The sequence below is a fragment of the Panthera uncia genome (genome assembly GCF_023721935.1).
Source record: "Panthera uncia isolate 11264 chromosome E2 unlocalized genomic scaffold, Puncia_PCG_1.0 HiC_scaffold_19, whole genome shotgun sequence".
NCBI lineage: Eukaryota > Metazoa > Chordata > Mammalia > Carnivora > Felidae > Panthera > Panthera uncia.
In genome coordinates, this window is record NW_026057588.1 from 30,468,338 (window position 1) to 30,493,604 (window position 25,267).

General features: G+C 50.3%; 1 protein-coding gene across 1 annotated transcript in view; it reads left to right on the forward strand.

The window, feature by feature from the left end:
* The first annotated feature begins 19,755 nt into the window (after positions 1–19,755).
* LPCAT2 (lysophosphatidylcholine acyltransferase 2) overlaps positions 19,756–25,267 on the forward strand; it is an 86,191-nt gene continuing 80,679 nt past the window's right edge. The window contains exon 1 of the mRNA XM_049621213.1: positions 19,756–19,830. Within this exon, the coding sequence (XP_049477170.1) occupies positions 19,756–19,830 (75 nt within the window). The remainder of the gene's footprint in view (positions 19,831–25,267) is intronic.

Below are 25,267 nucleotides of genomic sequence, written 5' to 3' on the forward strand. Positions count from 1 at the left end.
GAACGGCTTCTTTGAAACACAGGCACCGAAACCTTAAACTCATCCCCTCTGAATTCCATTTGGTGAAGGCCGGAGTCCAAAGCCCTGAAAAGCTTGTTATGATTCGAAGCTGCCTTGGTTGGCTCTGAGAACCCAGGAATAAAGGCTCACTCACACTCGCATGTCGGCCTGGCCCCAAATTCTCCACCAGTCACTCACCATTGGTGCAGAATTGAGCCCCGCTCAGCCGCGCGGCCGGCTGTACTCTGGGACCGGGCGACCCCTTACTCTGATCCTGTTGTCTTCGGGGAAACACAGAGCCAAAGTCTCCTGGATGTCCGCGGCAAGCAGGGGAGGCCTGAGGGTTCCGGTTTCATCTGTATTGTGCCAGACAGACTCATGCCCCACACTTGCTCCCTTTTGGATTCCAGCCTTCTGCTGCGGGACACATTCATATGCAAGGAAAACAAACATCACCAGAAAGAAGGAAAGTACAAAGAGGCAGTGAGTACTCAAGTCGGGAGTGTAGGAACGGGTTCTCTCCCCCATGCTCGGATGGACTCCACCAAAAAATGGGCTACGGTGGAAAGGATTCAATGCCCAAGAACGTGCCATGGTCTGGCCCTCAAAATCTGCTTATAGCGACCGCTGTCACGGGCGATGGCGGCAAAAGAGACAGACAAAAGGAACAAAACCGCGGTGTCTTTGAAAGGCAGGGCAGTTTCGGACAAAGTTGAAAATAACGCATAATGTTATAAACAAAGGATCTTTGCAAAAGCTCAGGCTGAAGCTCAGTCCTGCAGAATATTTTCGTTTTTCCCCACACTTGGTCCAGTTTGATGGTTTCATCTTCAAGGTGAATCTGTCTCCACTCAACAAAAATCAGAACATTTTATTTTTAAAAAAAATTCCGAAGGGGCGCCTGGGTGGCTCAGTCGGTTAAGCGTCCAACTTCGGCTCAGGTCATGATGTCACAGTTTGTGAGTTCGAGCCCTGCATCGGGCTCTGTGCTGACAGCTCGGAGTCCGGAGCCTGCTTCAGATTCTGGGTCTCCCTCGCTCTCTGCTCCTCCCCTGCTTGCACTCTGTCTCTGTCTCAAAACTGAATAAACATTAAAAAAATTTTTTTTTTTAATTCTGAATTGCCGTAGTCTTGAAAAAGACCGGAAAATTCGGTGCCCCCCCCAACCCCCGCGCATTTCCCCGTTGTGACAGTGACCTTCTGTCAGCTGCCCCTTTTTATGGGACTCACCTGACCTCAGCAAACATGTGAGTTTGCAAGCCCTAATTTAAGCAAACCCTGCGTTTATACCGTTTAGGGTCTGAAACCCAAATGGGTTTCAGTTCTAGGCTACAGTTGAATTGGCGTCTCACTGGGCACTTGCTTCCCAGTGAGCGATCGGCAATGAGACATTGACAGTCAAATTGGGATCTTTAGAAGCCAAGTCATGTAGAAATTTAAAATCAATGACCCAATAAGTGTTCACATTCTCTGCCAATAAAATCAAATGAAAAATGTCATAATCTATGAAATGGCAGTTAAGAAAAGCTAACCAAATGACTTAAGAGTGTTCATTTGTGTGTTTATTACCTGCCTCTCTATGGGCCTACACGCCCCTTGAGGGCAAGGGCTTTGTTTTGGTCAGTGCTGAATGCCTGGCGCCTAAAACAATGCTTAGGACACTGAAGGCACTTACCAAATATTTGTTGGGCAAATCGGCAATAGTCTACAGATGCTAGGCTTTGTTCTGTGCACTTTACGAGGATTAAGACTTCAGAGGTACTCTTTTTTTCAAATTTTTTTTTTTTTTTGAGAGAGAGAGAGCACAAGGGACCGAGACTCAGAATCGGAAGCAGTCTCCAAACAGAGGCTCGAACTCACGAACCGAAAGATCACGACCTGAGCCGAAGTCGGATGCTTAACCGACTGTGCCTGTCAGAGGCTTCATTTCCTGGGCTGGAACTCATTAACTAAGGTTCCCTAAGCCAACCCAGGCCTTTGAGTCTCCTCCTGGTGCAAAGTAGCTACTCACTAAAAGCTTTCTGGATGTGAGTTATTAAAATGACCATTTCTCTGAGAATGAGAACAGAAGGGCTGTTAATGAGGCCCTGTAATCTAATGAAAAAGCAAGAGGTTGGGACGTTAAAGACCCTCTCGGGGCTTTCTTTCTATTTCTGTTTCTTCCCTAAGTCAGTCACTCGCCTTTACAGGCTCCTGTTTCCCCATCTATAAAAACTGGGAACATCCTTTTCTCCCACACCCTGTTCGTGGGAGCATTTGAAGGGCAAGATGTGATGGAGGGAAACTCAAAACCTGTAAATCCTTGTAATGATGCAACTTCTTTTGCAAGTTTAAAGCATGGCTTGCAGTTCTTCAGTTCATGGTCCGCCCCCTTCCCCCCTCCCCTGCTTCCCACCAAGAACTTTGTGAGCAGGACAAGGTCGTCCGCTTCATTACGATGAGGAAAGCGAACCCAGGAAGCATTGCCTTGTTCAGCTAGCCTCAGCTCACCAAGGGCAGAGCGAGAACCCACCCGTTTCTTCGGGGCCAAGCGTAATCGCTGAACAAAAACTGTGGGAAAAATGGGATGTTGGTATGTATGGATTTGATCGGTGGGGACAGGGGGCGGTTCAGACGTGCAAGCGAACCATAGTACCGGGCAGGAGACCCCACCATAAGGAGGAGAGGGCAGGCTTCCCCGAGCCGTGGCAGACCACGAGCAAGATAAGAGAGGAGGGACGAGGCTGGAGAATCCCAGGGCAAGGGCATTGGCAAAGTGGTTCAAGGAACATCCCAGAAATGGTTAAGTGGGAAGGCCGTCTGGCTGGAGTGGAGTCGCTGGCAGATATAGGAAGAAAACCCCTTGCATGCGAGGGGTTTTTCTCAGTGGAAAGGATCCGGGTACTGATGGTAGGCAGTTCTGGGTCCAGATCCTGAAGCTGTCTCTCTCTGTTCCCAAACAAACATCTCATCCTCCGGAGGCTGGCTGGACAGGAGGCGAGGAGAGACGGGAGGACGGGATGAGAGGCTCTCAGTTGCCGGGCTGCACGTTCATTAGTGATGAGAAATGTGGCGTCACTTCCCCGCACATCTCAATCAGGCAGCGCGGGGGGGGGGGTGGGGGGGGGGGGCTCACAGGCTCAGGTGTTGATTTGCCTGCCGGTGTTATACACAAAGAGCTCCCTCTCTCTCTTCCCACTTGCACCGGCCCCGTAACTGGGGAGACGCGGCTGATCGTTTCCCCCTTCGCATCACCTTTCAAGTATGTCTTTGAGGCTGCTCTTCCCGGATTGTTCGGGGGAGTCTCGTGTGAATGGATAATCACCTCCCTGCTCCGCGCTGACCGGCATTATCCTTCCTCGCGGTTTGCAGCCTCTGCGAACCTGGCCAAGTGGCCTCCATAATCGGTCGTCTTGTGCGGAAAGGCCGGCTGTCTTGTTATTACGGTTTTTTGAGGGCGGCGGTCCAGGAAACAGATTCATTCAAGGGGAAACAGGCAGCTACTAGCCACTAGAGGGAAGGAAATAAATAATTGCTTTTTAATACATTATTTATGGCCCGTGCACTTCTCACGTCTTTCTCGTGGAGCTCGGAACCTCAGCCACACCGAAGGAGGCTCTCATTTTCTCTGTTGTCTAAATGTAGACAATAGGGGCGCCTGGGTGGCTCAGTCGGTCGGGCGTCCGACTCTTGATTTCAGCTCAGGTCATGATCTCAGGGTTTGTGGGTTCGAGCCCTACATCGGGCTCCGCCCTGGGAGTGCAGAGCCTGCTTGGGATTCTATTTGCCCCTCTCGTGCTCGCTCGCTCGCTCTCTCTCTCTCTCAAAATAGATAAACTTAAAAACATAATGAATGTAGACAACAAAAGCGTGTTGATACGGGTGGCAAAAGCAGGGATCGGTTGAGAAATTTTTGTCCTGCTGTGCAAGTTGTCCTTTCAGCTCTGACTTGAACACTTCTGTTTTCCGTGTCAAGTCATTCCACAGGCGGTAGAAAATCACCTCTTGCTGGGCTCACACGCCGTTCTTAATGAAGTAGTCTTTCCGTTCTAGAATGTTTGGAGGATGTGTGCTAGAACACAGGGGTGGGTGTCTCACTATCGGCTGGGGGTTTGTGAGTTTGCGGGGGTGGTTCTGGGGTCTGAATGTGCATGACGTCAGATTCTCTGAACTTCCTCCGTAGGGCAGCAAACTCTCCAGGGCCCTGTGAGCCCAGGGTAAGGAGGACGTTTACCAGGAGGCCTGGGGCTGGCTGTCCAGGTTTGTGTCCTTGAAGCAACGCGATGCCCTTGTCCTGCCAAGGTCAGAGTGCGCTTACATTCAGCTTTTCCTGGCAGGGCAGGATGGCGATGGTCCCCGTTTCTGAGATAAGGACACCAAGGCTGACTGCCACAGGCCAGGCTTCCTGTGCTTACCAAAGCCCAGTGCTTTTCCCACTTACTATGGCCGCTGGCGTGGAGATGTCACTGTGTCCTACTGGCCGGGCCACCCTCCGAAGAATCCCCCGCACCAGCCTAAAGAAGACCCGTTGCGTGCAAGCAAATACGTGTGCCGTGGCTGTAAGCGTCCCAGGCCGAGGATGGGTGAAATTGAAAGGACGTTTGGAGGTCACCGAGTACAGCAGTCACACACTGGATGCAAACAGGGGCAAACGCCGTCTGGTTTTGTAACGGCGTAAATCAGGTGCGAACGCGTGAGCATCAGAAGAGTCCACGTTAAAATGTGAATTTCGGTGTCTCTTGAGAAGTCGGGTCTGACCACACGAGCCGTGGCCGTGTTGCGAGGGCTGAGTGACAGCTGTCCCTCTGGGCGAAGCTGAGCGCTCCAGATCACCAGCGTCCCCCACGGCTGCCCGCTGTGTTACACTCAGCCCGTTTCGGCCAGTGAGGCCGCCTATCTGGGTCTGTGGGCATTTCAAACTTTCTAAAATTTAATGTATTGAGTTAATCGTGCCTGTGGCGAATGTTTCAAATCGTACCGTGGAAAGGAAACCTCCCTTCCACCCCATCTTGTTGTCCTTGTTCCCAGGACAACCACTGTTACTAGATTTCTTGTGTCTAAAGATGCCACACACGGATGCAAGCATATGACGTCATCACCTTTTTTAAAAACGCAAACATCAGGGCGCCTGGGTGGCTCAGTCGGTTGAGCGTCCGACTTCGGCTCAGGTCACGATCTCGCAGCCCGTGAGTTCGAGCCCCGCGTCGGGCTCTGTGCTGACAGCTCAGAGCCTGGAGCCCGATTCAGATTGTGTCTCCCTCTCTCTCTGACCCTCCCCCGTTCATGCTCTGTCTCTCTCTGTCTCAAAAATAAATAAACGTTAAAAAAAATTAAAAAAAAATGCAAACGTACACGGCATTTGCCGTTTTATGCAGCTTTATTTTAGGCATCGTACCTTGTCTGCATATAGATTTGTCTTCTTCTTTTCAAAGGCTGCACACTACTCCTTTGTAGGATGCACCATAATTTATATAACCAGTTGCCTACTGGTGGACATTTAGGTTGCTTCTAATCTATGTTATCACAAATAGTGCTAATGTGAACGTCTTCGTGCCTCCTTAACCGTACGAGTGTGAACACATCTGGAAGAAAGACTCTTATTTTTTTTTTAATGTGTATTTATTTATTTCGAGAGAGAGCGATAGAGGGCGAGCCGGGGAGAGAGAGGGAGAGAGAGAATCCCAAGCAGGCTCCGCACTGTCAGCGCAGAGCTCGACGCGGGGCTCGATCCCACGGACTGTGAGATCAGGACCTGAGCCCAAGACCAAGAGTCAGATGCTTAACCGACTGAGCCACCCGGCCTCCCACAGAGCCCCTTAGAGCTAGGACTCCTGCATCACAGGAGGTGCCTTTAAAACTGGTATTGTCGGGGCAACTGGATGGCTCAGTTGGTTGAGCGTCCGACTTCGGCTCAGGTCATGATCTCACGGTCTGTGAGTTCGAGCCCCGCATCGGGCTCTGTGCTGACAGCTCGGAGCCTGGAGCCCGCTTCGGATTCTGTGTCTCCCCCTCTCTCTGCCCCTCCTCCCGCCCAAAGAAATAAACATTAAAAAATTTTTAAAAAAATTGTGCTATTGTCAAATGACCCTACGAGAAAGGAACGCCAAACGACACTCCCACTAACAGTAAATAAGAATGCTTCCAGTCAGTAAGAGCCTCTTATTCCATCCAGTCCATTTGACAGGTGAGCACACTGAGGCCCTGAGAGAGGAAGTGATGTGATTGCTAAATAGCACAGCCTAGACTTGAAATGACCCAGGGCCCGTGATGCTGTTCGCCACCTCCCTCCACTAAGCCCCAGCCGTTCCGCTGTCCCCGTTTGGCGCTCCCCCTTTGTAGGAAACTGAAACAAGGGGCCCTGGGATTAGCTCTGGGGTTTGGCAAGTAGAGCCAGGCCAGCTCTGGGGGAGCAGATGTTCTGCTCACAAACACTTCCAACGTGACTGGCACATGCTGTCACCTTGGTGGGCTGGCACAGCAGCCAAGGCCAGAGAGGAAATGGACCATGGAAGCTGAATTACCAGCCCAGCCCTCGGTGGGTTTTAAATTATAGATTTTTAAACAAAGCTAAATATAGAGCGATTAAGAAATGGCTCCACGTTCTACCCCCCAAAAACAAAACAGCTGAACTACAGCTAATGCAGCACATGTATGTGCATGTGAAATTGGAGATGAACAGAGGTTGTCCCTTAGAGTAAAAATCCAAGCCCCATTCCTTTGGTTTCTCTGGCATAGCCACACATTCCTGCCCCAGGGCCTTTGTACACGCTGTTCCCACCGCCTGCTAGGACCCCCCTCTTCTCTCCATTCCTTTCTTGGCTGACTCCTTCTCTTTCTTTCCAATACAAACCTCAGGTTTTCTCTCTCTCCCAATTCCTGGCCCAGCCTCATTTTATCCTTTCTCGTGGCTTTAGGAAAGCTGACCAGTTTTTAATTTAGTTCCTTTCTTTCTTTCTTTTTTTTTTTTTTTTGGTCTGATTCCCCCACTAGAGCCCAAAGACTCCGTTTCTTCCTCTGTACCATTTTAATAATAGTTCCGCTCTGCCTGTTACTATGACAGTTGAGACCCTGAAGGCCAACCACCCATGGGGCTCTCTTCTCCTTCCAAGTCAGTAAGACTTCTGGTCCGTGGTGGGAAATGTAAATCTACATTTTGTAATATGGCAATTCCCCAAGTGGACACACATAACACAGAGAGCATATGAGATAATGTCAGTACGGGGAGACACTTAAATCGCTTTTTCATGGTGTCCACCTTCTATGACCACCCTGCTCTAAAGTGCATAGTTCCTGTCTTCTCACTGGTATCCCTGCCTACCTACCTTGTTTCTCCACCCCCCCCCAACCCCTCCCCGTCTTGCTTCGTATAGTCTATTCCACGCTTAGGAGCCAGAGGAATCCCGTTAGAGACGTCTGATCTTGCCACTCCTCTGCTCAGGACCCTCCCTGCCTCACGTCTTCCTCCCAGCAAAATCCCAAGTCTTTACAATGATGTAAATGACCCTGCACCACTGGCCCCGCCCACCACCCCTCTTCCGGGACCTCACCTCCTGGTCTCCCCCACGCTCACCCATCTCTAGGCACGGTGTCCTCAAACATATCATGCTCATTTGCCTCGGTGCCAATGCATCTTTTGTCTCTTATGCCTGGAAGATTTTCTTCCCAGTCGTTTTGGGTGGTTTGTATTCTCAGCTCCGACAAGTGTTCAGTCAGCTGCCAACTTCTGCAACCTCCCCAACGACCTCAGTTCAAATTGCTGCCAACCTGGGGCGCCTGGGTGGCTCAGTCCGTTAAGCGTCCGACGTCGGCTCAGGTCACGGTCTCGCAGCCCGTGAGTTCGAGCCCCGCGTGGGGCTCTGTGCTGACAGCTGGGAGCCTGGAGCCTGCTTCGGATTCTGTGTCTCCTTCTCTCTCTGCCCCTCCCCTGCTTGCACTCTGTCTCTCTCAAAAATAAATAAACATTAAAAAAAAATTGCTGACAACCCACCCCCATTTCCGGTCCCTTTGCCCTGCTTCGTTTTTCTCCGACACACTTACCACCTCCTCGTGTTCCGTCTGTCTTTCGTATTTCTCTCCTTCGTTGCCTGTCTCCCCCATCAGAATGTAAGCTCCAAGAAGGCAGGACGTTTTCTGTTTTGTTCACAGCCGTACTGCTCATGCCTAACATAATACATTCGTAGGAGTTCAATAATTATCGTCAAAAGAAAGAATGATTCTGGATTATTGAGAGTAAGCAACAGAAACTGACTCTGGAGAGCGTGGGCAGAAGCAGGTGGTTACCTGGAAGGTTGGGGAAGACTCGGCCAGAGCCAGGAATAGGGGGCCGGGAACCAACAGGAATGCAGCAATCTCAGGAGGGCTGGGCTGCAAATTATAGCAGCGTTGATGGAAGAGCTCCCCACCATTGCCACTTGTGACAAATGACCCCCTGGAATTGCAGGCACTTGCCCAAGTGTCAGAGTCCAGGGAGCCGGGCCTGGCTGCTTACGTCCGCCGCCCTCGTGGCCAGGGTGTGGGAAGGCAGACGCGGCCCATTCCGCCTCCACGCAGTGGGACATTCCCCTAAAAAGGAGATCGTGGTGCTTTCAGGAGGGCACACCTGAATGCTGGACAGAAAAAAAAGAAATAACAACAATACATGTTTCCCTTCTTTACATTATTATCTATTTGTAGCAAGTACGGTCGTCAAGAGTGCCGTCTCCGCTCTAAAAGTTGAGGGAGAAGAGGAAAATCCAAAACCGGGCAAATCTATGTCGTGACTCACAACGGAAGGCGTACAAATGGTCTTTGCACACGTGAAAAGATGCTCACTCGACCTTGTCATAATAGAAATGCCAATTAGAACCTGACCTGAGATACTGTCTCTCGCCCAACGCATGGGCAAAAATCCAAAAACGTATCAACACACTTTGTTGGAGACGCTGCAGGGAAACGGGGAGTCTCACGGATTGTTGGAGGAAATGCTGTAAGGCAAGCCTCCTTCGGAGGGGACTTGGCAACATCCAGCAAAACCAAGGGTGCCTCCACCCTCTGCCACAGCCACCCCACATCCCAGAATGTACCCAGAAAATACACTTCGGCAAATATAAATCGCATGCGGAAGACGTTATTCACTGTGACATTTTTTTTGTTAGAGTCAAATATCGAAAACCGCCTAAATGCCCATTCACAGAAGACTGGCTGAAAAAAAAAATATTGCAAATCCATACACAGAGTATTATGCAGTCACAAAACCGAACATGGAGTGACTTCCAGAAAATATTAAAAGTCACAAATGCAGGTACAAACGGATGGATATGGAACATCGAGGAGATTATGCTAAGTGAGGTAAGCCAGGCATAAATCAGAAATGCTGTGTGATTCCACTTCCTAAAGTAGTTGAATTCATAGAAACAGCAAGGATCGTGTTTGCTGGGGGCTAAAGGAAGTGAGGAGTGGAGTTACTGTTTAACAGGGATAGAGTTTTAGTTTGGCAGGAAGGAAGGTTCCAGGGCTCTGTCGCACCACAGAGCGAACACGCCTGACAGGATCGACCTGTGAACTTAAAATGGTTAAATGGTAACTTTATGTAATGTACTTTTTTACCCACAGTTTTTAAAGATGTTTAAATATGTATAATATGCCTTTGTGTAAAAACCAGGAGAAAATAGGAACATATACAGTATTTGCGTATTTTTCTAAAAAGAAACTCGGGAAAGATAAACCAGAAATGAGTGAAGGTGGTTTCCTATGGGCGTGGGCTGGGAAAGGAGGAAGGGAGGTGGGGGGTGGCAGGGAAACTTCCCTTTACATGTCCTCTTCATAAAAAGACTCCGACCCTTGAAGCTTGTGACTATTTTAAAAGAACAAAATAAATGTAAAAGGGTCTAGAAAGCAAATCCTAACTTTGAACTCAGACAGAAATGGGTGCCCTGAACTGTGTATCATAGCGATACCGTAACCACATACCCACACAGAAAGTAATTCTGGCAACTTTTGAATATATTCTGAATGTCCACATCTAGGAGGACATAGTCTAGGAAGTGAGAAAGAGTGAAGAAATCTTTCACTTTGTTTCGAGTGTTTTCTGTCTGTGGGGGTACCTTGCAGTAGTTCTGAAACTAACTAGTATGTGCGTATTGAGTAATGTATCAATATCGTTGGGACCCGTGTTCTCACTGTGAGAGAGGTGTGTGCGCGCGTGTGTGTGTGAAGGCATCATAGAAACTCAGGAATCGTCACTTCGAGCAGCAACGACAGGAGGTCAACACTGGTGGGAACTGTTGTCCCTAGTATGGCTCCCGGCAGAAGCGTCCCAGGTGTTCTCACCACTAGGACTTCCAGAACAGTCCCTGGTCCTTTCAGCGTGGCTTTTCCTTTATTCTTGGAGCTACTCCATGCCCTTCCGTGATGCTCAGCTATATGTGTCAACGTGGCTAAGCTATAGTCCCCAGTTATTTAATCAACTCTAGAGGTTACAGTGAAGTATTCTGTAGATGTGATTAAAGTCGCTGATCAGTTGACTTTAAGGAAGTAAGTTGATTCCAGATCATGTGGGTGGGCCTGATCCAACCAGGTGAAAGCCCTTATGAACGGTATGGAGGCTTTCCGGAAGAGGAGAAATCCTGCCCGTGGATAGCAGCTACAATCCATGCCTCAGTGTTCCAGCCTATCTTCCCAACATCCTACCCTACGGAGGTAGGACTGGCCTAGCCAGCCCGCTGTAAGCCGATTCCTGGCAATAAAACTCTTACTATCTACCTTCTCCTGGTTCTGTTTCTTGGATTGAACGCTGACTGACACACCTTCTAGTAAAACTTCTTTTATTTCTCCCTTGATGTAGTTAGTTTCTGTTACTTATTTTTTTAATGTTTATTTATTTCTGAGACAGAGAGAGAGAGAGAGAGAGAGCATGAGCATGGGAGGGGCAGAGAGAGGAGGAGACACAGAATCCGAAGCAGGCTCCAGGCTCTGAGCTGTCAGCACAGAGCCCGACGCGGGGCTTGAACCCACAAAACGTGAGATCATGACCTGAGCCAAAGTCGGATGCTTAACCGACTGAGCCACCCAGGCGCCCCTAGCTTCTGTTACTTATCACCAAGTGAGAGCACCCCACTTAAACCACAGTATTGGGACTACCCCCCTCACTTTTCACGTAGAAACTTCTCAGCATGGCAAAGTTCGGTCAGAACCACTGCCCCCATCAGACATGGGTTCCATGTTTACTAAGGCCTTCTCCTTCCAGATTCGGGGGGTCCCACTTAGGATTCAACGAATAAATAACCGCTTCTCTTAGCAACAGGCTGTAAGGTCAGGCGGTTCTGGGTTCCTGCCTCTGTGCCTTGCTAATCAGGCTCAGGATTTGTCAGAGGCCCTGAAATATTCATGAACAACTGCTTCGCGGATTTTAACAGCTGTGCAAATAGAGAGGGGCCCCCAGGGGAAGCAGGGAGACTGGGGACCTGGGCTTTTCATGTCATCTTCTCACCTGTTCTCAATCCCATTAGACGAAGAAAGAATTTGGGAGGTCCCGAGGTACTCTGAAGAGCCAGACAGTGCCAGGCAAAAGCCGCAGGAGCCCAAGGGCCAGGGCATCAGCGTCCCCTGGGGGGCCTGTTCAAATCGATTGCTGGTGGAACACTGCAGGTAATCTGATTCAGTAGGTGTGGGGTGAGGCCCCGGGTTTGGCGTTTTTAACAAGCTATTCTGATGCTGCCGTTCTGGGCAACTTACTGGTCCTCGGTATTAAAGCAACGGCTCAAAAAGAGAAAAACGGGCTCGGTTGGTGCTTCACCTGCAGAAAGCCAGCCTGAGTCTTACACGCATCTGAGCCTCTTCTCTGACCTGCAGGGTTTGCGCTGAACAGCTGGAGCCACCTGGCTCCTCCTGGATGTGGTCCGAGACCCCCCGAGCCATCGGTCTGAGTCACCGGTATCACTGCGGCAGGAGCACACGGGTCTCCAGACTCCCGCCGTGCGCGTGAGACCCGATCTCTACCTGTGCGTCTCGGCTAACGATTTGACTTCTCTGTCTTCGGTGTGTCATCTCAGATGACAGCAGTCACTACCTCCCGGACCGCGGTCGGGACTCCGCGAGACGACGGGCACAAAATGCCAGCTCCTCACAAGCAATTGTAGCAGTCAGGGTCCTGGCAGGAAGGAATTCAGCCAGAGGGTTGAATTTGTTTTTGAGAAGAGAGAGACAGAGCATGAGTGGGGGAGGAGAGAGAAAGAGGGAGTCGCAGAATCCGAAACAGGCTCCAGGCTCCGAGCTGTCAGCACAGAGCCCGACGCGGGGCTCGAACTCACGGACCGCGAGATCATGACCTGAGCCGAAGTCGGACGCTAGACCGACTGAGCCACCCAGGCGCCCCTCAACCAGAGGGTTCTAATGAAAAGGCTGCAATGCAGGAGCGACTCACACACAGAGGTGTGGGTGAGGCTGTGGGAACCAAGGAGGGATGTGGAGGCCCCTGGAGACTAGCGATTGAGAAAAATGGATTCCATCCCCCAGTGCTGAAGAGGAACCAGAGGCCAGAGAGGGCTGGGGTTTGGAGGGAGAACAGCCTGGCGGGAGCTGAGCGCTAGAAGGGGCAAGGCACTCCCAGAGATGCCTCGGCAGTGTAAGGAGGTAGCAGGAAAGAAATACTTTGACGTCCCTCTCCTCCCGCCCTCCAGTCTCCTGCTAGACTTCCCACTGGCAGAAGCCAGAGGGCAATGAAACACAGAGACGTGGTGCACAGAAGTCCACTCTCCGGAGCACAGGGCAGGGAGAGAAGGGCACAGGGTGAAGGGGGTGAGGCAGTGGCAAACAGGGAATCAAGAGCACCGTGCTTCATGCGTGTTTCCCGTCATTATCGGCAGGGAGGACGTCCATCCTGGTTTCCTGGGACGATTCCCACTTATGCCCGTTGCACGTTTTCATTCCCAGAGGGGTCCCAGTTGGCGTAAGTTGTACGGTCACCCCACTCGTTAGCAGTTATCCAGGAGAGAATCCGATCGGCCATGGGAAGGGTTCCAAAGAAATCATCTGGTCCTTTGGGGACGATGTGTCCAAACTAGCGTTCTGCTCACTGACACAAGTGGGGGCTGACTTGGGTGTGTTCCATTGGTGAACGCATATACAACACACAGAAAGATGCGCGTTTATGAGTTACGGAAAATGCTCTTCTGTATGTGTGTTATACATCAACGGGCAAGGTTATTGTTTTTAAGCACACGAGCCGCACTACTTTGGGCAACTCTCAGCTCAGCTGAGCCGAGAGCACAGAGAACGGCTATTTCACTAGACTATTCTAGATCCTCTGTAAAAACCACTGGGTCGGGGCAGCAGGTGCACCCAGCTCATGTACAAGAAATCCCCCAAGGAGGCTGCGAGGAGCCCAAGAGAGAGTTAAGTCTCTGTGTCCAAAGAATCCACCCCTCATCTCCTACCTACTTGCTTCATCTGTTTAGCAAACTCACTCCACATCTCGCCTCCTCTTTGAGCCTGCCATCCAGCGGGATCTTTGAAATTTATTTTCTCCTTTTAGCCTGCTGTATTTTTAATGTCTGAGTGAAAGAACAAAGGAAGGCGGACACAAGACAAGATCGCTTCATTCCTTCAACGAGCTGTTGTGCAGCCCAGCGCAAGCTCAGCCGACATAAATGTTTTAAAATTCCGCCTTCGCACGGAGCAAGTGCTGGTGTAGTCATCAGCTCCCAAGCCAGGCCCTGTTTCTGCCTTTCATTTGGCGACTTAAAAGGCCCCCGCATCAATCATTAACAACCTATTAACAACAAGCAGCCCAGAGAAGTTTTCCTGGTCTGGTCAACCGCAGTGGAAGAAATTCCTGTCGCCCAGCTGGCTGGCCATCCACCGGAGCGGCCTGGGCAGACTGTTTTCAGCTTTGAAAAGGGCCTGCTGAGACCTCTTTCATCTGTCTCCGAGTAACAGATACCTGGTAGGGCTTGCTTGCCTCCTCCCCCACTGCAAAATGAGCCACCTGCTTCCCGGACTTCTGGCGTTCAGAGGTGCTTGCACAAACACCCACCATATTGATTGTGTGCAACTGTCATGCAGGGCTACAAGACGTCCACTCGGCATGTGGGCCCAGAGCTCAGGTCTGCGTTATGTCCGCATGTCAGACCAAGCAGAGTCTTGAGGGGTCTCGAGAAGGCGCCTTTCAGCCTGGTGTTTCTGACTCTCGTATTTCATTGGTTTTGATTTGAAGCAAAACAAAACAAAGCAAAACAAACAAACAAAAAAACCCACCCACAATCAACATGAAGAGCTTTTTGCTAGTCGGTTCGAAACCAGGTTTTTAAAAAGCCCGTGTGATTTGGGCAAAGGCCCCTCCTGGAATTTTGCAGACCCGGAGAACTGGATGCTAGTCTTGATTTTGACTCCGATTCACCAAATGACTTTGAGGAAGTCGTGGGTCTGCACCCGAATTGGTTTCCTTGCCTAGAAATGAGAGGGTTTGTCTCCTGTGACTCTAGAAACTCTACCCACAAAGTCTGCACGCTGAGTCAGGCTGAGTGTCTTTGTTCATTTGTGAATTCGGCAAATAATTCCTAAGAGCCCACAGGATAGAAGTCAGGTTCCATACTGGATCCGGGAGCTAAAAAAGTGAATGAAATTTGACTACCAGTCTGGAGAGGCTCCATCTTGCTGCGAAAACCAGCAAGCTCACAGTTTCAGAAACTTCCAAGAGTGACTTGACCGCTCATTCGTGCTGCGTGGCCGTCACCGGCCAGCAGGGGGCGCTGCTCCTCCGAGTCACTGAGACCCTGGCGGGGCAGGTGCTTTGGCATTTCCCCCGCAGTGGGAAAGGGGCCTAGTAAATCATGCTACGTGCTCTTTAAGCTTCCTCCTGGAGCTGACATACATCACTTCTATGAGGATGTGATTGCCCCTGCCTGACTTCAAGGGGACCCAGGGAATGCAATCCTACTATGTGCCGGGAGGAGGAAAGAATTGGAATGTTTGTGGTCAGCACCAATGACCACCCCAACACAGCTCCTGTCCTCTGGGAGGTTACAGCTAGTGAGAGATCCAGGTGTGTAAATCCACAAAACACTGGAGTCTGATCAGCACTGGCTCTGGCAGAGAGCCATCCAGGGAGCTGTGGAAGGATGGAGCAGAGAAACCTGGTCTATGTTTCTGAAGCTTGGAAGCAGTCTTCTTTTAAAGTGTATTTATTTTGAGAGGGAGAGAGAGAGCATGAGTCGGGGAGGGGCAGAGGGAGAGGGAGAGAGAGAGAGAGAGAGAGAGAGAGAGAGAGAGAATCCCAAGCAGGCTCCACACAGTCAGTGCAGAGCTCGACATGGGGCTTGAACTCGTAAACCTCGAGATCGAGACCTGAGCTGAAATCAAGAGGCGGTCGCTTTACCGACCGAGCCACCCAGGTGCCCCAGGAAACATAATCTTTATCCTTCCTCGTTTAACAGGTATCTTTAACATCAAAGTGGATCGGGCCTCTAGTAGTCTGTGAGAGCAAAAGGAAATATTATTTGGTAATGCCAACACTTTCTTTGTCTTTCAGTTTTATTTTCTAACACATTTTCCCTTGTATTCCAAAGTAGGTGGAACTAAGTTTTCTCTTTTAAGTTCAAAGCAATTAGAAATTTGGAAGGCCTCCCCGGGCCACCCGTCGTTCATTTAACAAAGAGTTCACAGAGCACTTGCTCTCTGCTAGGCACCGTGCTGGGACGATGCAGTGAGCTAAACAAAATTCCTCCAAGCTTTGTTCCTGGAAGATGAAGAGACAGACAATCAAATACACGTCAAATAGCTACACGATCCTACATTATGATAAGTGCTCTGTAGGCAAAGAACAGACTCTTGTAAGTTGTGTCAAGGAAATGGAAGACGATGTCTGGCTTGCCAATGACAAGCTCCTGGAAAGCTTGTTTTTTTCTATCGCTTATTCATTCAATCAACAGACATTTACTGTGACCTCCCTATGCACCAAAAAACAGGACAAGGTTGGGTGGGAGAGGAAGGCTCTGACGGAGGAAGTTTCGAAAAATAACATCACACGGGTCCTACCCTCTACCAGCTCACCCTCCCGTTGGGGAGGCAGAGAGATAAATAAAGAAATGGCTATGCAGCGTGTTTTGGTGCTACAGGAATGGTATTTCAGTCAAATAGCCTGAGTACTTAAAACAGAAGGAATTTATTGGAGGGAATTGGTTACCAATGATAGAAGTAAGAAGCCAAATATGGGATTGTGAAGTTCCAGCAGCAGCAGGGGAAGAAAGGGAGAAATATGAAGGCTTCTGCCTACCCTCCACCCCCTCCAGGCCTCTGCAGTCCTTCCCGCTGGTTGAATCCAGCTGGAGGCCAGCTGATTCAGGGCCTGGGGAGGTGTAGCCTGCAGGTCTCTGGCTCTCTGACTCTCTCTCTCTCCCTCTCTCTCTCTCTCTCTCTCTCTCTGTGTCTCCCGCTCTCCCTCTCTTGCAGTGCAGAACAGAGGAAGGATGGGGAATACAGTCTTGGCACAACAGGCATGAGCAAAATCCCAGAGAGCCTTGAAGGATAAAGAATATAGCTTTAGAAAGTAGAAGAACATTCCAGGCAGAGAAACAGCATGGGCAAATGTTTAGGTGCAGGAAAGCACTCTTTGCCCAGACACATAGCAAAGGCATCCAGTTTGGCCAAGCAGAGGCTGCTCTCAGCACACGCCCCCACTGGCTACACGTGCACACACGCTCATGTACACACACGTACACACCATGACACTGGGGCCCAGTCTTTCCAGGATATCCACCCCCCCCTCATCCATCCTCTTCCCTCTGTCTACATCTGACGTCTCTTTGGTCCTCACCGGACTCATCCCTGCTCTCTCGTTATGCTGTCCTTGCTGCTTGACTGGCTCAGCATGCTGGAGCAGCCAGAGCCCTTGGGATCCTCCAGTCCTGCCCAGAGCCCGGGAGCAGGGTCCCTAGGTCTCCTGCTGTGCCATGAATGAACACATCATTTGCTGGGTTCAGGGGAACTTCATGGAGTCCAAGGGAGGAGACAAGAAAGCCAGGATAGCAGAGGCATTCAGGGGTGTTATGTGCCGGATAGTATCTCCCCTGCCCCCCGTTCGTGTCCACCCACAACCTCAGAAATGTTGTCTTATTTGGAAACAGGCTAAGGATGCACCCCGAATCCCATGGCTGCTGTCCTGATAAGGAGAGGAGAGGACACAGAGAAACACACACAGAAAGGAAACCCATGTAGAGACACGGGCAGAGATTGGCCTGATGCAGCCATGAGCCAGGGAACATCTGGGACCACCAGAAGTCAGATGAAGCAGGCAAGGACTCCCTCCTAAATCCTTCAGGGCGAGCACCTTGACTTTGGACTTCTAGCCTCCAGCACGGTGAGCTAAAGCCACACGGCCCATTGCTATTTGTTACCGTAGCTCTCAGAAACTTCTTACTGAACAGAATTTCAACGATTAACAAATCGTACAGCGGAACCACGGCTGAGCAATCCGTACAGCGGCATCTGGTCCAAGCTCCTTGTATTCTAGAAACTGAATAGCCAGGAAGCTGAAGCCCACAGCTAACAATGAGTCGCAGACGAAACTGGACCCGAGAGTCCGTCCGATACTCCTTCCTGACGCTCCCTCTCTAAGGGAGCGGCACTGGGAAGGCAGTGGGGGCATGTCCCTTCTCTGTCCCTTGCTCAGTCCCCTTCCCCGTGCCCACCCCTCTGGCCCGTTTGTGCTACCCCGGGCCACCCTGCCTTGTTTGGCTGCTGGAACCCTTGCCAAAACCCATATTTAGTTGTTGAAAGAACCTTGCCTGAGTGCCTCTGAAGTTAATGACGGAATCTTTGAAAATGACATTAGAAGCAAAACATAAGCAGCAGAAGACATGAAACCACCTCGAGTCCATCTGTTTGAGCACGATCCACCTCAGAGCTCCCATTTCTCATGTAAAACAGAAGATATGATTTATAATTTATATCTCACCGGTACAACCCTGATTGAAGCAAGCCACTTTGATGAAACGTTGGTTTCATGCTAGTGGAACACCATTCCAAATCAGAGAATATTTAGAACTCTAACTCCTCTGCTGCCACTTTGAAGTAGAAAGATTTGTATTTTATGTGCTTTTCTTATAAAAAAAAAAAAAAGAAAGAAAAGAAGAAAAAAAGAAAAAAGAAAAATATGTACACTCCAACATGCATGTGGTGGAAAGGCGAAAACATTTACGTGCGAATCAGCACCGAAATGTAATTACCGCTTTAAGCATTGAGAATATTTATAGACTCGTATCTCGTGTTGAAGACCTGGTTCCAATAATTCTCAGAAAATTGCAAAATTCATACTTTGTTTTCTTGGGACTAACTTAATTTATTTGAAATCTACAACACATGAAGAACAAAATCAAAGAGCGTCAACTTTCCATCAGCTCAGCTAATGATCTAATAAAGTTGTTCGGAGTAGATGTATGTGTATATACGTATGTGACTTTGATTGGTTGAGAAAGTGAGAGCCAGAATCAGGAAGACAGGCAGGAATGGAAAGAAAAACAGATTGAAATTTGGAAGACAATGCCTCCTATTCTTACGAGAACGACTAGAAAATACCTGTTCCCGTACAACTAAAACATCAAACAATCAGGTTAAGTCTCTTCATTGTCTCCCCAGGTGACAAAACTAGCCAATGAACCAACATCATAAAAATCATTCATTCACAGGTGTTCCTTGATCCCCTGAGTGCCAGGCACCATTCGAGAAGCTGAGGAGACTGAAGATACCGTGACAAGCAAGACAGAGGATTCCTACCCTCGTGGAACATACATCCCAGTGAAGGGTCAGAAAATAAACACATAAATATGCAGCATGCTGTACTGAAAGCTCTAACAAACCTTTTAAAAAGCAGAGAACAATTTTTCGGGAGAGAGAAATTAGGGTAAGCCATTATTTTATTGGGAAGAGCTTTCTGGAGAGGTGACATTTAAGCAGTTACCCGAATTAAGTGAGGGAGACAATCATACAAAGACCTGAGGATAGAGTGTTCTGGAAAGAGCAAACAGCAAGTGCAAAGGGCCTGCAGTTTGCTTGAGGAAGAGCCAGAAGGTTGCTGTGGCCGGAGAAGGATGAACGGGGCGAAGAGGAAGAGTCGAGCATGAAGTCAGGGAGCCGGGCAGAGCCGCACCCCGTGACGTACGACAGGCATGCCACGCAGACTTCATTCTGCATCGGAACCGGAAAGGGTGAGTTTAGCTACGTTAGGTCCATGTAACAACCATGTGCTAGGTGTCAAACCAGGCAAGGCTCTGAAGGTACCAGGCTCCATGGGGGAAGGAAAGACAAGTTCACGACGACGGTGGAATAAGGAAACGTGATAAGGATCACAAGGAAAGTACACTCGAAGGGCTTTGCCTTTGACCTGAACGCTAAAATAAGGTGGATATTTGGGCAGATAGAAATGGCAGAGACTGAAGTTCCTTCACTCGTTCATTCATGTATTCATTCAATCAATATTTATGGAGCACCAGGCGCTATACCATTAGGCTGAGAATATACAGCCGAGCAGAAACAGAACAAGGTCCGTGCCCTTGTGGAGCTTCGAATCCATGAGTCCTCCACAGAAATACAGTTCTGGCTGCAGGGAGCCGTATATAAGAGAGGCTCGTGGCGGACTCGCCAAGCATCAGAGAGACTTCTCCGGAGAAGGCGTGCCTGGCTGGGAGCTACCTGGGGGAACGGAGTTGGGGTCAGGAGCTTTCCACCTGGAGACGGCATCAAGGGCAAAGAACCTGTGGTTCAAGGAGTCAGAAGGAAGGGCAGGAATGAGAAGCGAGGCCCGAGATGCGGTTGGTGGGCATGTCAGGGCTCCGCCGTGATGAAGAGCAAGGCAAAGGGAATGCGACGGTTTACCTTGAGGTGAGGGTAGTGGAACAAGATTTGCATACTGAAAAGCTCACTCTGGAGCCTGGAGAGCTGATCAGGGGACAGAAGCACAGGTGAAATTAGGGACATCGGTTGGGGGCTTCTGCAGAAGTCTAGGCAAGGAGAGAAGCTGGCCGTGGTGGGAATAGTAGAAATGTAGAGGACGACAAGCGAGCAGGTTCAAGAGAGATATTTAGGAGGCTGTGATAGGTCTCAGGCTTATGGCAGATGTGACAATGTGACTTGTTTGTCCGTGTCTTGTAAGCAGAAGTGACATGTGGCAATTCCGGGCGGAAGCTTTAACAGCCCGTGAGTGTGTGTGATTGCCCACCCTCTCTCTTTCCTTTTTAAGTGGCATTCGTCACCATTTCAAGTGGTGGCCACTTCTATATTCTGGGTCCCTTTTGCAGAGGAGATATGGAGCAGAGCCCCAGGTGACCCACTGGATCTGTAGGATGACTCAGAAATCAACTTCTGGGGCGCCTGGGTGGCTCAGTCTGTTGAGCGACCGACCTCGGGTCATGATCTCACGGCTCGTGGGTTCGAGCCCCGCGTCAGGCTCTGAGCTGACAGCTCAGAGCCTGGAGCCTGCTTCGGATTCTGTGTCTCCCTCTCTCTCTGCCCCTACCCCACTCGCATTCTGTCTCTGTCTCTCTCAAAAATAAATAAACATTAAAAAAAATTTTTTTTTTTTAAAGAAATCAACTTCTGACAGCTTAAGCCTCTGAGGTCAGGGGATTGCTTGTTACCGCAGCATAACCTAACCTGTGCTGCCCACAAATAGAAATGAGAAGGCAGGACTGGGACACAATTGTGAGGAATGAGAAAGGAAATGATAATTACCTTCAGCTCCCTGGTGCTTATTCTCAGGCTGTTTGCAAGCACCACTCGGCGCTCCTAGGGAGTCGCCTGCTCCCTGTCCCCTCCAAATTCAATCTGATGCGATCCGGTGTGACACAGGAAAGCGAGTCTATTTTCAGCAAATGCGGCCTTTAATGGCAGCCAAGTGCTTTGAAGATGAAAAGTCCTGCGTGAGTGCCAAGCATTATTATTCGGCATCGGATGTCAGTACGCACTTAAAAAAAGAAGGTTCCATTAAACTGCCTCGCCATTGTTTTATGATACGACCATCAGGCATTTTCAAAGGGGGTCAAGCCACGACGGGAATATTTAACTCCTAGAAGGAGCAGAGGGTAATTGGAGTGGGCTGGAGGATGAGCCAGGAACGGAAGACCTGCTCAGTTATCATGGGATTCGTGGGCGAGAGGGGCCACTCGAGAGGATAAGGGTTAAGTGTGCTCGGTTAAGGAGCCCAAGGGTACTGGATCTGTGGGGCCCCAGCTGAATGAAAATGAGGACCCGGCGTCTGCGTGTGGACAGGGTGAGGCAGAGAAAACCCGTCCTGCGTATAAGGAAGCAGGGAGGGACGCTGCCACACACACCCCCCCCTTGGTCACCACTGTCTCCTGTGCATCAAGTAAAAGAGTCTGGGAGGCTGGGAAGCTGAGCCTCAGCCCCAAGACCCCCACTTCCTGTTTGCTACTGGACCACCATAGTCATTCAGTGCTGGGCATCTTTGTTACAGAGGATATGGAAGAGGAGGGCAACCTGGAGGAGGAGGCATGCTGGGGACCGTAGGGTGGCTGCTGGGATGGCACAACGGGCAGACATCATACCGTGTAATATCAAGCGGGTCCGGTCCTAAGGGGCGAGCATACGAGGGTGCGGAAGGAGGGCGAGTCAGAATACCACTTAACTGTCCAAAGAAAATGCTGCTGTTTTCTTTCAGATGCTTGGTCTTATCGTCTCCCCGAAGCCTCCTGTCATTCCTGGTTCAGGAGTGGATAGGGTGAGCTTCCTAATTAAAGATGGCTCTGTTTCCTCAGGCTGGAGCGTCTCCTCTCAGTTGACATCGTCCCTTCTGATCCTCACGCTTATGGCACTGGAGGGAGGGGACGTCACATCCGCACTGTGTCCTCTGAGTACTTGCTGGCACCAGCGGTCGCCGGGGTGGACTCCCGCCCACGGGACCAGGGCCTCCCAGCGATCCATGCCACCCGCACATTGGAGGGGTGGCTCACGTGGAGAACGTGGCCCCGCTGGGGACGGCGGTCGGAACTCCAGTGGCTTGCCTCCCTTCCTGCCCATGCACTTCATTCTCCTCTCATGGCTCGCCCGGAGGGCCTTCCCCCTCTCGTCCGCAGGGACTTCTCCTGCCTCCTATCACATTCCTTCCCAAGGTGGCACTCACCCTTCACTGGAGCAAGCGTGATACAATGGCTGTGGACAACGTTATGTATAGAGGGCTTGGATGAAAACCGCAGGCATTGAATATTTTTAAAATATTTTCCCCAAGAGGTGCATCCCTTTAGCCCCAGGTTTACTTCGTCTCATAAAATGCAGCTATGCCTCGGAGATGGGGAGCAAAATCTCTTCTTTCCAAAACACTTGGATAATATGAGTTTGTCATTGGCTCATCCAAACCTAAGAGTGCGTAAGCCTTGCCTGCCTATTCATGCATTCATTCATTCATTCATTCAGCAACTGGCCAGCATAGCCCTAGGCACCAAGGATCACAAACTACCCAGAGGGGTATGAAAGGACAAGGACAATAACTAATGACAGCTGTGAGCAAGGCCACCCAGGAAAAGTACAGGATGCTCCAGGAATGAAGAACTTAGAGAAGGGGATCCAGGATTAGGCACCTGAGCAGGTGACAGGTGGCACGGAGGCATGAGGAGGGCTCAGGGAGGTGCGGTGGCTGGACGGGAGAGGCACTCATGATAAAGTGGCGGTGTGTGCAGAGGCCTCGAGGTAGGAAGGAGCTTGGCGCGTCCCCTCCAGGGTGGCCTATGGAAATAGGCTCGAGAGGGAGTGGAGACGATGGAGGAGGAGAGAAGCTGAGGGAAAGGACCCAGGGTGGGAGGGAGCTGAGGCAGTCCAAAGTCACCTTGAGAAACTGACAGATAAAATCAGGAGCCACTGTCCCAGTTGATGGTCGAAACCCCACAGATTTTTTTCCAGCCCTATTCTCTTCACTTCCAAACTAAATCTCGATGTCACTGCACTTTGGCCAGGTCAGGGTGTTTTCAGGCTCTTTCCTAACTCCTGGAGGCTTGAAAGGATCTCAGGGCCACCCTGACCTAGCACCTGTCATAATCACGTCAGGAACCAGGTGCTGGGGAGGGAGCTAACTTTGGTCCTTACCTTCAAGGAGCCTGTTCTGGCAGAGCATGGCAGCAGCAAGGGTCAAGGCTTCTGTCCTCCAGCTGGCACCCTGCCCACCCTCCCTCTGAGGGCACAGATCCCAAACCTCAGGGGTGTCTCGATGCCTCTTCTCTCTACTCCTCACGGCTAATCTTCTACCACCTGCAAAACATTGCCAGGGGCCATCCACCTCTCTCTGCTAAATTTGCAGCTTGCTAACTGTAATGACCTCTTAACGGGAGACCCCAAATCCTGTCTGCTTTCCCCAACCACGGGCACAGCCAAAGTGATCCTGTCCAGTTGCATATTTGGCCACGTCTTTGTTTTGCCCACTTCGGAGGCTTCCTTGCTCTCAGGAGAAAGGAGGATCCCTACGCAGCCCACAAGGTGTGGGACACCCAGCCGGCATCTACTGCACCTCCCACGCCCCCTATCGCTCTCCACCTGCCAGCCGCACTGGCCTTCTCTGAGTTTCTGGAGGGACCACGCTGCCTCCCCTCCATGGCTCCTTCCTTGGGGTAGACGTCCTTGGTTGCCAGTCTCAGTTTCCCTCAAAGCCTCTTACTCCATCACCCTACAGGGCAGTGCTCTTGATTTTTCTGTCTTTATTGAATTAATGGCTGTCTATCCCCAACTTGACTTTGAGTTCCTTGAGAGCACAGACGATGGTACGCGACTATGGCATAGTGTGGGTGCTACATGGATATGGGTTGGGTGAAAAAAGAGATATCTTCAACGGGAATGAGCAAGGAATCTGCCTGTGTCCCCAGCATCCTTGTACATGAAAGACCTCGCAACAGTCTGTCAGGCCGGGCATGGCCTGAAGCCTTTACCCAACCTCCCTCCTTCGCTGACATCCGTTCTGCCACCTCCTTCTGGAACACTTAGCTCTGGCCTCACTGGTGCTGCTGGTGTTCTGGCTTCCTCAGTGTCCCTGCAACAGGCCAAACATAGTCCAGCCTCAGGGCCTTTGCACCTGCCGCTCCTTGTGCCCCAAATTCGTTCTCCAATATCCACATGGCTGATTCCCTCTCTTCATTCAGGTCTCTACTCATATAACACCTTCCCAGGGAGGCCTTCTCTGATCTCCATACAAAAAAAAAAAAAAATCATCATCCCCTTGTAGCATTTCCTAACCCTCTCTACTCTGCTTTATTTTTTTTTTTTTCCTGAGAGTCCTTATCACTTTCTGACATTTATTTAGATGTGTAGCATCTATTTCCCCCCATGAGAATACGAACTTCTTGTGAGCAAGGATTTGGTCTATATTGTACTCTGCTGTATGCTCAATTCTGATTACAATGCCTGGTATGCTGTAGATTCTCAATAAATGTTTGCGAGTGAATGGATGAATGAATGAATGAATGAATCTTTGGTTCAGAGATGCCCTGGACCCTGTGCCCAAAGACTCCTTTTCCCTCGACCCCGTGGCAAGAAAAATGAAGCCCTGTCCCCACCTGAGCTCTCATCCAGGCAGGCCCCAAGTTCTCAGCTGCCGATTCGTGACAACATTAATAATAACTAACCGTATCCCAGATATTCTGCTAAATGTTGTACCTGTGTGTATAATCCCTAAAGCACCACTCTGGAAATGGTAGTTATAAGCCCCACTTGGTAGCTAAAGAAAATGATAATCAGAGAGGTTAAACGATTTGCTCGAGGCCACACAGCTAGCTGGGAGAGTCGGACCCGACCTGTTGATTTTGCGAGCAGAGGGTTTGGCAAACATGGCCCACAGACCAACTCCAGCCCACTACGGTGGTTTCGTACAGCCTGCGAGCTGAGAAAGGTTTTTACATCGTTAAATAGTTGGGGGGGGGGGTTGGAATATGCCACAGGACCCTACACACAGCCCACAGAGCCTACGATGTTTACGGGAATAAGCATATGGAATCGCGAATCCCCTGGGCGCTCCCCATGTGCCCACGGGAGGTGGGGCGAAGGGACGTGTACAGAAGCAGCATTTATTGGGTCCCTCTTAGGCTGCAGGCACCGGCTCTGCCTCTTTGTGGGTATTCTTTTCCCGAGCCCCCCCCCCCGCCCCCCGCAACTGCTCTGTAGAGATGAGGGAACGGAGCCCTGGAGATGAAGTGGCAAGGACAAGGCCATATATTAAGAGACAGAACTGGATGTAGAATCACACACTAATGGCCGGAGAGGCGTCTCACACACATCAGTTACCAGCTCCTTGTTTTACGGATTCAAAACGGAAAGGCGGCCGAGC